The following is a 12,939-nucleotide window of genomic DNA, read 5'->3' as shown; positions in this document are numbered from 1 at the left end:
TCTTTCCTCTAATGCCACTCTTGCACGTACCCAAGCAGAGCAGCTCCTCATCTAGCAAGGAGAGGGCATTGCTCGTGCTGTCAGGCCCTGGGGGAGCCTCAGCCTGGCTGGATGAACGGCTTCGTGGAGGCCCAGAGGTCTGGGGGGGTGGAGGGATGATAGGGATGCCTGAGGTGGGTGGGGCAGGTGCTGGGGCCAACACTGGGGATGAGTTGCAGGGGGTGTCCAACTCAGCAAGGTCGATGAGGGTGCCTTGGTTACTGTAGTGGTCATTTCCTAGATGGGTTGACACAAAAGGAATAAGTACATTCAGGGTGAATCTAGTGCCTGTGTAGCAGGAGCAGCAGCAGCCGCCAAGGCTTTAGCTTCTGGCCCAATTCAGTAGCATTTCCTCTAGGGAAACTGGAAAGCAGGCAGAGAAATCTCCATGCATACCTCCTCTGGCAAGTGAAAGACCAGTGGAAATGGCTGGGAATCCCCTCAGGCTCAAAGAGTTGCTACTTGTGGCTCAGTGGCCAGGATTTGGGCTGGTCTGGATATGTACCTTCAGAGTCAGGCATGGTTGAGGTGGTCACTTCACCATTGATGATCTGCCCTTCAATAATTGTTTTGTAAGAATTGATGACCCTGGAGAGGTTGTCACTGGCCTGCAGGATGTCCCCTAGAACAAAAAGGGATCCCTCACTGTGTGGGCTGTGACAGCTTTCACACATACCCAAATTCTTGACGTCCTTGCCAAGAGCTTTCATACTCACCCAAGCTGTTGTCATTGTCTTCTGTCTCACTGGCTAGTTTAAATAATGTCCGTCTCTTGCTCTCACAACGATCAAACAGCTCCTGAGAGACACACAGACATAAAAATCAACTACAGAGCTTCTCAGAAGTCATCAGTCAGTCATTGGTGGAGCTGGGACCAGGGCACGTGTTTTTGTGTTGCCAGTATCCACTAAACAATGTTGCCCAAGTCATCCGTATCAACTGAAAGTCACTCAGATGGTAGATGACATGTGTGTCTCACAAGTCACAGCCTAAGGAACAGCAACATCAGGGTCTCAGGGAAGTCTCCCACCCACATGTCCCAAAGGCAGAGCCTACGAGTGAGCAGCTGGGAGTCACAGGCAAGCACTTGCACCTGGAGTGAAGTTGGCGGCATAGAATACACTGCTCCTCCACTCCTCTGCTGCCATCAAGCCCCAAGCAAGCACGTCCGCACCAGGACAGGCTCCCGCTTTGTCAGACAATGTGAGCAGCGAGCTCCAGCTCACAGCGGCTCACCTTCATGAGCTCTTTGTCAGCCTCTGAAGAGAACTCTTGGCTGTAGTGAAGGAGCATCTCATGGAGCAACTTGACATTGTTGTTAACTTCCTCCAACGTGTGCAGGCGCTTGGTCACTTTCTGGATTCGCGCCTCATCCTGCCTCAGCCAAGAGGGTGCAGGAAAAAACAAGTTTACCTAGCTTGTCTTTCAAACACCAGGCAGGGCTCATTCCTTACCCTAAGCTCTGCTTAACGTGTTTCCTAGAACTACAGGCCTCAGACAGACCCTGAGCTGTTCTTTTACAGTGACACCTCCCCGTGCTACTCCCACCGACCACTCCTCTACTGCTTTCTCCCATAGAAAACACACGGCTCCAGTTCAGGGCTGGTGCAAGGTGAACAAGACAGGCCTGAGGTTTCTGGGGAAGCTTCTGCTTTGTGGTCACATGCTTCTTTGGCCCACGCCCAGAGGACCAGGACCCACTCACTTCCTTCACCATGGACTTGATGAGTTTGTTGGCTTCTTGTAGATCGTCTGGGTTCTTGCTTTTCAGCAGTTTGGCTAAAAGCTGGAAAATAAGACATCTAAAGTGAAGGAAAGGTAGCATGTGTCCAGTCCCCTGGGCCGACCAGAAGAAACTGGAGCTCTCTGCAACAGCAAGCAAGACCCCATTTCATGTTTGGTAGGGTGGCTCGAGCCTACAATACCACCACTCAGGAGACTGAGCAAAAAGATGTTAAATTCAAAGTCAGCTTAGGCTACAGTGAGATACAGTCTCAAAAAAAAATCAAAACAAAAAGCCACCACCTGACACACACATTCACCTGCTACTGCCACCGGTCATCCAAACGAACCCCAGGGCTAAGATGTACTTTACCTTGGATTTCTCCTCATCATCAAAAACAGGGTTTTTGGGACGAGGTGGGGGAGAGGGGATGAGCGTTCTGTCCATGGGGATGGCGGGGTCCGACTGCACTATGCCTGAGGAGACACAAACAGCAGAGCATGTGCTCAGGCAGTGGTCACCTTGTCCTTCACACACCAAGGCCCAAATCCCTCTGATGAGCAGGAAAAGAGCAGGCTAATCTCATCTCAACCTACGAAAACCCCAGCTGAGCCCTCAAGACAAATCCACTCTACAGGAAGAGAAAGGGCAGGGCCCTGGGACCCCCAACATTCTCTTCTCTTCTTTGCCTTGACCAGAAGCACTCAGTGCCACCAAAGGTTAATGGAGAGGTAAACACACACCTTGTCTCTTCAACATGTGGTAGGCATCTTTGATCTTTGCTTCTTCCGGCAAGGCCAGTGTCCAGCTAAAAAGCAACTCGATGACCTTAGTCTTCACCTTCTCAGACACCCTGTCTCCCAAGTACTAGGAGGGAATGAAGTGAGAGAGTCTAATAACGGAGACGCTGGGAAGGACCACTTTCTTCATAGCATCTTCCCTCACTCCAGTTCACAAGCCTACTTGACCAAACCCAGCAGACTGCAGTGTGTGAAGGGGCAGGGGGTGGAGCGACAGAGTCTGTAGGCAGAACAGGGGCCAAGGCCTTATCCCTGTGCTTCCATGCAGAAGCTGCCTGAGACAGTAAAAAAGGGGAATGAAGTGAAGATTTATTTTTATTTACATATGCAAGTGCTCACCACATGTATGCTGGGGCCTCTAGAGGCCGGAAGTCTATGTGAGATGTCCTTGAAGCTAGAATTACAGGCATTCACAAGTCACCCAATGTGTGTACTGAGATCTGAATGTGAGTCCTCTAGAACTGTAGCAAGTACTTGTAACCACTGAGCCATGTCTGCAGCCTAATAACCACATTCTCCTTTTTTTTAAGTTTTATTTATTTATTTGTTTTGTTTACAGTGTTCTGTCTGCATGTGTGCCTGCAGGCCAGAAGAGGGCACCAGATTTCATTGTAGATGCTTGTGAGCCACCATGTGGTTGCTGGGAATTGAGCTCAGGACCTCTGGAAGAAGAGCCAGTGCTCTTTACTGCTGAGTCATCTCTCCAGCCCCCATATTCACAGTTCTTGAAGGACTTTCTGAGAATGCCACCAACATGAGAAATGGTTCCCTCTGTCTAGAGCAATCCAACAGACCCTGGTCAGCAGAGCAAAAAAGCAAAACTGTGACCCGATGTAGGCTAGGAGCACAGAGTACTAGCTGTCTACACTCTCCCTACATACAAGCCAAGTCTATGCTGGGAGTCCCTCAGGAGGCTGCTCAGACCTCAGACTCATCAGTCAGAGGTACCTCTAGGGACCAGTACACAGGGCGTCATCTCTGTGATGTTAAATGACCAGAAAAGCCAGTAAGATGGGAGGTGGGAGGGACAGTAAGATGGGAGGTGGGAGGGGACAGTAAAAGAACAGAACAGAGAAAACTGCTGCCAACTGACCTTTGGAGAGACAACTTTGATTAATTCATTCAAAAACCGGAACTTCCCCACTTCATTATGAAATCTCCTCCCACAGTTCTTCATACATGCCTCCAGCACCTGCAGCCATACAGAGAGAGGCAGTCTGTGATGGGAGCTAGGACACCTGAGACCCCTGGCCCCGTGCAGCGTCAAGGACTCCTATGAGAAATGGTACGCTCTCCCTTGGGCAGAGCCACTCACCACAGTCCCTCCTTCTGACTGCAGCACGCTCTGCAGGGGGTGCTACACAAGGGTAGGAGTAGGAGATGCTGAGACCCAAACACCAAGACAGTTTGTTGCCAGACTGGAAGGGGCCAGGCCTTCCACAAATATACTGACTTGGAAGCTTAGGAGGAAAACCAAGTTCCAAGTTCTCAGGGTCCAGAATCCTTTCCATAAACTGACCTTTTACGGGGTAGAAGATGTTTCAATCTGTCATCTTTTGTTTAGACGATGGGACATTTTCCCTTGCCTCCTTTTGTTTGCATGTTCCTATTCTGCTTGAGGCCTCATCACTCATGCAGTTTGAACATGGCAGTGTTCAGGTATGACTGCATGCGTGTGTACGCCAGGTTAACCTCAGGCATCTTTCCTTGTTCTGAGACAGGGCCTCTCACTGGCCTGGGATACCCAGAATCACATCTGGCTTTTGTATGGGCTCCATGGACTGAGCATGGTCCTCATGCTTGCACAGCACTTTCCCAGCTGAGCTATTATTACCCCCAGCCTGGTCTGGGACTCACTGAGATCTGCCTGCCTCTATCTACTGGGTGCTGGGATTGAGTGTTTGATGACAAAACACTAGGATTAAAAGCACATCCTAACATGTCCAATGGTTTCTTTTTTATTTTTTTTAAATAACCACACATACACAGGGAAGGATTTTATTTTATGTGTATAGGTGTTTGTCTGACTGTCTGTGTACCTCATGTGTCCAGTGCTACAGGAGGCCAGAAGACAGCATGGGATGCGCTGAAGCTTCAGTTACAGATGGTTATGAGCTTCTATGTGGGTGCTGGGAATTAAACCCAGGACCTCTGGAAGATCAGCCAGTGCTCTTAACCACTGGGCCATTTCTCCCAGTTTCCAGTGATTTGTTTCTCAACTGCAACCTGGCTGACATTTTAGGCTAGCCACTCTTTGCTCTGGAGCTGTCCTATGCATTTCAGGATATTTAGCTGCACCCCTGGCAACCACTCTCTAGATGCCAGCGGCACTATTACACAACAATAAAAGTATCCCCACACACTATCAAATGTCCCGAGACCGAAATTGCCTCCCTGGAAACCAGGCATGGTGGCATATGCTTGTTGTATCAACACTTCAGAGATAGAGACAGAAGGATTGAGACATCTCAAAAAACAAACAAACAAGACTCAACCAACCAAAGAGCTTGACTGCCCTTGACCATCAGTGCTGTAGAGGAAGCGGGAAGAGCAATGCACAAGGGTCTACACACCGTTGCTCTTCTATGTCTCCAGAACCTAAATGAAGTCAGGGTCAGAAAGGATCCTTGTCTAGGGAGCAAGGAAACACCTGAATGCTCCCCTCACTGGCTAAACAAACACTAAACTCTGCCAGTGGCTGTGACTATCAGCACAGCCTCTGCACTAGTACAGGCAGCATTTTCAGCTATGCCACAAACAGTTTCTACCAGGCTTTTCTTTGGCTGGCTGACTCTTTTTTGTTGTTTTTTGAGACAAGGTTTCTCTATGCAGCGCTGGTTGGCCTAGAACTTGTTTTGTAGACCAGGTTGGTCTTAAACTCACAAAGATCTGCCTGACTCTGCTCTTAAGTGTCAAGACTACCTAAGTCCTCTCTGAGCCCTGGACTGGACTGATGGTCTCGCCTCTGGGATCCCTCGGTCACCTGTGCAGCCTACATGCTAGGTCCAGAGGTTTGAGTACTTGTAGGACAGGTGACTAACATGTTCTAGATATGCCCAACCTGGATCAGGGATGTTCTAGGTTTGAGTACTTGTAGACCAGCTGACTGACATGTTCTAGATATGCCCAACCTGGATCAGGGATGCTCTACCGGACTTCGGGCATGAGCCTGACCACCAGCGGTGGCCTACTGCATGTATGAGGGCAGACCTGAGCAAGTGAGCACCCACCGTCTTCATCTCTGACAGCAAAGACTTACCGTGAGGGCCTGCACCGCCTCCCATTCCTGTGGAGACTGGATCTTGTGGGCCAGGAGTCGGACAGCGATCTGGGGTCTGGTAGACAAAGACACTACAGTCAGTCTGCAGATGGAGGGCTGTCTGGCCAGTCCTCTTTGGTCAGGTTTTGGTTCTATCACTGGACTCACCCTTCAAGTTCTTTGTTGATCTGATCACAGAAGCCAATGATATATTCCCAGTCTTCCTGGCGGTTAGAAGGATTGGTAGCTTTATCTTGGGACACAATACGGAGGAAAACTGTTACAAGAGCAACTCACAATACAAGGCTGTCTTCACAATTCTTAAACACAGTATGTTTACTTCATAGGATGCCTCCTCAGTCTATTCAGACAACAAATATAAATCCTGCTTTCTGCCTAATATTTTTGGAATCTGCAATTAAAAAGTGAGAAAGCAGCCAGGAGGTGGTGACACACGCCTTTAATCCCAGCACTCAGAAGGCAGAGGCAGGCAGATCTCTGAGTTTGGGGCCAGCCTGATCTACAGTGAGTTCTAGGACAGCTAGAGCTACACACAGAGAAACCCTGTCTCGAAAACCAGAAAGATAAATAAATAGAAAGGAAAGCCTCATGGAACATAAGAGTGAACTGGAACGCAAAGGACAAACAAACATGAATGATCAGAGTCCTCACTGACACCCTCATAAAACACATCGCCTCACTACACAACTACCGCTACTAAACGGAGCTGAGAGCTCAGCAGGAACAAGGGCCAACAAATGTCTCCTGAGACGCTGAAGACAGATGGATTAGGTCAAAAAAAGATTTTAAAAATGAGTATTTTCTATAGATCCTTCACAAAGACTTTCAAGACTTAACCTTTCTCAATGCTTTAAGATTCTGAAGTAGCACAGGCTCCTCTATGAATATACTTGGCTCTAACTAAACACCTACCCATCTGTGCCGTCTTCCCCTGCATAAACAGAATTCAGCACCCCGTTTAAATGGCCCTCAGTGACCAAGTACAGCCAATGCTGGGAGCATTCTGAGGGCTACAAAAGTCCTACAATTCCAGCACTAAACGTAAAGCCCAGGAACACTTGGCTTGGCCTCCTTCCCTGCTACTTTGTCATCTGTGCTAAAAGATGGCTTGGCTGAGGGTGGCAACATGGGATGTGATGCAGATCTGAATTCTGCTATTTGTGTTCAGGGCTTCAGGCTCAAACAAAAGAGGAAACATGAGCTGAACATTTCTCAAACAGTCTCGATCCTCTGCAGTCTGCAGTGACAAACCTTCCAACATTACACGAGCTAACCACCTACATTTCTAGACTTTGGTTCTAAATGTGGCTGCTTTCTTCTTCTTTACATTTTTTTGGGGGGTGGTTTGGGTTGGGTGTGAATGTGGAAGTCAGTGGACAACTATAAGAAAGGGTCTCTTCTTTTATCATGTGAGAATCAAACTCAGACTTCGTGGTAAGCAAGATGAGCCATCTCGTCACCACCAACCCCTTTTAAGATTCTCATATTATAGCCCAGGCTGGTCTTGAACTCACAATGATCCTCCTACTATGGCATCTCAAGTTAAAATTGCAGGCTTGTATCACCACTGTTTCCTTGACTTTAAAAACCACCATCAGCATAGGCCTGTAATCCCAACTGCATGAGAAGTTGAAGCAGAAGGCCTGGAATTCAAGGTTAGCCTGGGCTACAGAGTAAATTTAAGGTTAACCTGGTCAACATAAGACCTTGCCTCACAAATCCCAGACAGGGTTTCTCTGTGTAGTTCTGACTGTCCTGGAACTTGGCTTTGCAGAACACTTTGACTGTGGACTCACAGAGATCTGCCTGCCTCCGCCTCCCTAGTGCTAGGATCAAAGGTGCGTGTCACCACTATCCGGTTTGTTTCACAATTTTTTAAAAAAAGAGAAAAAATATGCTGGACATGGTGGTGCATGCGTTTAATCCCAGCAATCGGGAGGCAGGCAGAGCTCTGTGAGTTTGAGACTAGCTCGATCTTCAGAACGAGTTCTGGGACAGCCAGGGCTAGACAGAAAAACCCTGTCTCAAAAAACCAAAAAAAGAGAAAAGTAGAAAAAGAGGGCTGGGGATATGGGGCTATAGCTCAGTGGTAGGCTGGGCATAGCAGTGGATGTTTACAATCTCAGCTCTCAAAAGGCAGAGACAGGAAGGTCAAGATTCCTGGCAGCTTGAGTTACAAGGAGATTCTGTATTCCCCTACCCACAAATCACTCGTAAGGGGAGGACTGACTTCTTCCACCACCAACAGGGCACCTGAACAGAGGTCTTCCTGAACAGGGGCTGGATCTGCCTGACAGCACTTCTGGTCTGGCTTCAGCAGGAACACTCTAGTGACTTAAGTTTTTATTTACAAAGTGAGGCCTCATGGCATAGGCCTGTGTGGCAGCCTTGTTGGAGGAGGTGTGTCACTGGGAGCAGGCTTTCAGATTTGAAAAGCCACACCATTCCTTAGCTCTCTGTGTGTCATGGTTGTATCTCAAAATATAAACTCTCAGCCACTGCTTGTTCCAGGCCTGCCTGCCTGCCTGCTGCCAGGCTCCCCACCATGATGGTCACAGAGTCACCCTCTGAAACTGGAAGCCTCAACTTAAACATTGTCTTCTACAAGGTGCTTTGATCACGGTGTCTTAGCCATGGCAATAGGAAAGCCACTAAAACAGCTCTCCTCAGGCATCAATGTGGCTTTGCTATGCTTCAAGCTTTCACATGAAATCAAGAAGCTACAGGGCTCAAAATATGACCGGAGAAACCAGACCCATGCCCAGTGCTTCTGGAAGAGACACAAGACTTACACTGAGGACAATGGGAAAAGCACCTTCCCTCTCCCACAAACAACAGACAGTCTGCAAAGGAAACTCTTCCCAAGCACAGCACTGCACCTCTGCCTCCCAGAACACTCCACCTCCTTCTCACTGCCTGCACTTGGCGCAAATGCCCTGAGCCAACACAGCGCTGCTTCCCAGCGTCTGCAGCTCAGAAGTCACACCTGTCGCTCACAGCAACTAGAAAAACCACCGAGGGGGGTACTGGGTGACTCCAGCTTTCCAAGCGCCCACATCATCCCTCCTCTAGCAGAGGCCACAGTGGAGTTCTTCCCTGCAAACCTGGCCCTGAACCACCCATCTAGGCCCTCTGACTCAAGGTTTATCTTTTTGGGTCTCTGCTGAAAGCCTCATTCTCGACTGCTTCCACACCTCCAGCTTTCCTACTCCCCTTTGCAGCTTAGGCACCACTACCCTCGCCTCCTCCAGGACGTCAGATGACAGCGATGAAAACAAGCAGCCTTGACTACTCAAGCTCCACATGGCTTGGCCTCTCCAACGAAGCCAAGCTGCACACAACAATGACTAGAAAAAGCAGACACAAGAGCACAGCAAAGAAGGGGTCAAGGTCAGCCTGCACTGCTGCATCTTGAACCAAAGGAGAAACAGCACTCATGGGAAACAAACTGCTATAACCACCACAGTTGTCTGAGATGCTTCAAGCTCTCACGTGCCTCAAAACCGTGCACTGGAGGAGCTACAGGTGAAGTACAAGATACAGGCAGGCCCCTGAGGAAGCTTGCTTGTGTGAGCATGAGGGGAAACTGGCACAGAAGCAAGTCTATAATTATGTCCCCTTGATACACAAATAAGTCTGAGACCCATCACTTCTCCTACTGACTTCCCTATTTCTATATATGGGGCCACTATTCAAAAGTGCCAGGGTCTCAAACCCCATTGTTGATCCCTTCTCTTTCCCTCTTTCCTTACCTATTCCTAGCAATTTTGGAGTTGTTTCCTTTTTTTGTTTGTTTTTTTTCCCCCCGAGACACACTTTCTTTGTGTAGCTTTGCATCCTGTCCTGGAACTCACTCTGTAGACCAGGCTGGCCTCAAACGCAGAGAGCCACCTGCCTCTACCTATCGAGTACGGGGATTAAAGGTTTGTGCCACCACTGCCTGGCCTTTTTTGTTGTTGTTGTGTTGTTGTTGTTGTTGTTGTAAAATTTTTATTACAGATTTATTTATTGCATATGTGGGAAGGGGTAGGAGGGGGAGATGTGTGGCATGTCACAAGTGTAAAGGATAGATGGCAACCTGTGGGAACTGGCTCTCTCTTTCCACCATATGGTTCCCTGGGCTCAAACTCAGGTCTACTGCTTGATGGCAAGCGCCCTTACCTACTGAGCCACCTCCTGGCCTCTGGAGTCACCTTCCTAATCCATGTCTTTGTCTAATCCCTTTCTCTCCCCTCCCCAACGTCTTGCTCCTTCCAGCACTTCTCTTCTAACCCATTTCCCCTTCTTCTCTCACATTCTGTGTGATACACGGCATCAGAGTTGGGGTACATGGATGGCACAGCACACACAGGGAGGTCAGAGGACAACTTCACGACGGACCTTAGAATTGGGTCCTAACTTCCTCTATATGCCTACACCTGCTACTCTGTGCTCTATACATCGCCACCCAGCATTCTTGGGGTCATTTGCCATTCCTGAAGCCTAGCTTGATGCTGTCTTCTCCTTTTCTGTCTTAGGTCATTCTCCACTTCCCCTTCCCTGATTACCTAAAGAACCCTGCATTTCGGCACTTATGGTTCCCACTTCAATTCCTACCCATCGAACTGAAGGCAAAGGCTACTTGAATTTCCTAGGTGCTTTGCTTTATTTCTGTTTTTGTACAGTTGGCATGGAACCCAGTGCCTTGCACATGTTAAGCTCCATCACAGGACAACTGCTTAAACTTCGTAATTCTTGTGCTCACTTTGGCAGCACATATATAAAATTAGAATGCTAAAGAGAAGGCCAGCATGGTCCCTGTAAAAGGATGATATGCAAATTCATGAAGTGTTCCATATTTTAAAAAATAAACCTTCCCCCACCCCTGAGACAGGGTCTCACTATGTAGCTCTGGCTGTCTTGGAACTTGCTCTGTAGACCAGGCTGGCCTCAAATTCACAGAGATCTGCCTGTGCCTCACAGTGCTAGGATTAAAGGTTTGTGACACTATTGCCCAGTGAAAATAAACTTCTCATAATATTTTCCACATGGTAGTGGCTTGCTAAACACTAGTTGAAGGTGCCAAGCAGAATCTGAGACAAGGTTGAAGTCATCAAGAGATGATTTGCGAGGAAGAAGAATCCAGACGAGTTTGAAGCATTTAAATGAGCAAAGGGAGCAGGGCTTCAGGGTTAATGAGAACAATGTGTGTGGGCAGGAAAAGCACCAGAAGGCCACTGAGAAGAGGCAGGGAGTGAGCAGAGACAGACTGGAAGGATGAGGGCAGGTCTGGCAGCACTGGGAGGACAATACGCTGTAACTGCTCTCCTGGAAGCAGCATTAAGAGTGGACCAAGGAGAGGCTGCTGCAGTACCTCGGGCAAAGCATGGGCGACAAGGACCCACTCTCAGATGGTGCAGACTGGCTCCAATGGATTGGTACAAGTCACACCACTCAGTCATGAGGACTGTGGAAGGTGCACACTGAAACCCCAGAAGTTGGGAGGGAGACCAGCAGGATCAGAGTTTGAAGCCAGCCTGCGCTTTCTGAAACCCTGTCTCAAAAAACACACCAACCCTACTGAGCTCAGCTTAAGTCACATAAATTATTCCAATTTTCCCATTCCCATTTGCACAGTGAACCGATTCCACTCTGATCCACACCCAGCTGGACGGATTTAGGAAAATGGTCTGAGTGGAGTCAGAATGTCCTCTGAATTGTGGCAACAGAACTTGTTTTGCCAGCGAGGATACTTGGCCAACAATTGTATTTATTTTCATCTTTCGGGAATGGGATTGGAAGCCGAGTATGGTGGCGCCCACTTTTAATCCCAGAACTCGGGAGACAAAGGCAGGCGGATCTCTGTGAGTTTGAGGCCAGCCTGGTCTACACAGAAGGTTCTAGGCCAGCCAGGTGCTCTACAATGAACTCTAACCCCAGTGTTTTCACTTTTGGAGACAGGGTATCACTATTTGCCTCACTTAGCGTTGAACTAACTCCCTTATCGGCCAGGCAGGCTCTGCTTCATCACCCAGTACGGCTGGGACTCCAGGGCTGCCTGAGTGCGGGTCTTCCTGGGCTGGTGACTTTAACCAGCGTCTATAATCCAGCACTGTGCACGCCTTGGAGAACTGTTCTGAGGCCTGCATGCAACGTCAGACTTTGCAAATGTAACCTCACTTTCCTTCTCTCTGGGGATGTGCACCCCTGAAAGCCTAATTTCAATCTCCTGAAGGGTATTTCTTAAGGACGACCAGGCAACTGGGAGGCAAAGTCTTCACACCCAAAGGCCTGGAGACTGCAGTCGGTAAACACCTTGACACAAGGCTGGCTATGTGTGCGCACCCTAATTTCTGCCTCCGTTTAAGAGGCTCCCCGGGGGCTAAGCCCTTAGTAAAGTTAACTTATTAACCCTTACTAAACACATTACCGCCTGCCAATGGGAAACCTCATCCCGTCACAGCAATGTAAACTAGTAATGACAGCAACACATCGACTCCACAGCTTCACGCCGCTGAAGAGCAGGTTATCTCGGTAAGTCTGTGTGTCCTTCAGTACACACTGAGTAAGTCACGTAGTGGTCTGTTCCCTGGGGTCGCTCTTGGAAAAGGATTCTCACTTCAAGCATCCTGCCTGAGGACGGCGGGTATGCAGATGCAGACGCTCTCAGCTATGTGTGTGCGGCTGGCATCACTCACCACTCCCGGAGGGACCAGCCCAAATCCGGAGCTTTGACATCCTTGGGGCTTTGGCGTACGTACAAGGTCCCGCAACCTCCCCAACGCGTCTGTGCCTGTCAGCCCCAAGAACCCGGCTGTCGCTTTTCCCGGGCCCGCGAGCCCTCGAGCTGCAGGTGTCGCGCGCGGGATGCGCCGCAGGGAAGGGACCCGGCTCGCCCAGGGGTGTGAAAGCGCGATGCTCGTGCGCCGCCTCCGCGGAGGGGATGTCAGGGTGAGGGGAGAAGGCGGCCCGCGCTTGGAGGTCAGACAGGAGCGGCCCCGGATACTCACTCAGCCAGGACTCCAGACTCTCCCCTTCCGCCTCCGCCATATTGCAGCCGTCCGGTCCGGCCCTGCGGCCTCAGACCTCGCGAGATTCTGCGCGAGCCGGTCCGGGGC

At 49.4% G+C, this 12,939-nt stretch overlaps 1 protein-coding gene and 1 non-coding gene across 5 annotated transcripts in view; one reads left to right on the top strand and one right to left on the bottom strand.

Annotated features, from left to right (window-relative positions):
- Gga3 (golgi associated, gamma adaptin ear containing, ARF binding protein 3) overlaps positions 1-12,939 on the bottom strand; it is an 18,536-nt gene extending 5,597 nt beyond the window's left edge. For 3 of the 4 annotated variants that reach the window (XR_015738716.1, XM_048452013.3, XM_048452016.3), the window contains exons 1-11: positions 12,832-12,939; positions 5,990-6,074; positions 5,822-5,897; positions 3,656-3,754; positions 2,506-2,629; positions 2,135-2,238; positions 1,745-1,825; positions 1,276-1,413; positions 756-837; positions 545-661; positions 31-276 (exon numbers count right to left, since the gene is read on the bottom strand). Coding sequence is in view for 3 of the 4 variants with exons in the window: in XM_048452013.3 (XP_048307970.1) it covers positions 31-276; positions 545-661; positions 756-837; positions 1,276-1,413; positions 1,745-1,825; positions 2,135-2,238; positions 2,506-2,629; positions 3,656-3,754; positions 5,822-5,897; positions 5,990-6,074; positions 12,832-12,871 (1,192 nt within the window). In the remaining variant the exon portion in view is untranslated. Of the gene's footprint in view, positions 1-30; positions 277-544; positions 662-755; positions 838-1,275; positions 1,414-1,744; positions 1,826-2,134; positions 2,239-2,505; positions 2,630-3,655; positions 3,755-5,821; positions 5,898-5,989; positions 6,075-12,831 lie in introns of those variants that run through there. The other variant, XM_048452017.3, reaches the window with a different exon arrangement.
- Positions 10,579-10,684, top strand: LOC125411762 (U6 spliceosomal RNA). The gene has a single exon (XR_007235395.1). It is a non-coding gene; the product is annotated as a U6 spliceosomal RNA (small nuclear RNA).

The sequence above is a fragment of the Myodes glareolus genome, chromosome 9 (genome assembly GCF_982192425.1).
Source record: "Myodes glareolus chromosome 9, mMyoGla1.1, whole genome shotgun sequence".
NCBI lineage: Eukaryota > Metazoa > Chordata > Mammalia > Rodentia > Cricetidae > Myodes > Myodes glareolus.
This window is presented reverse-complemented; position numbering and strand designations above follow the sequence as displayed.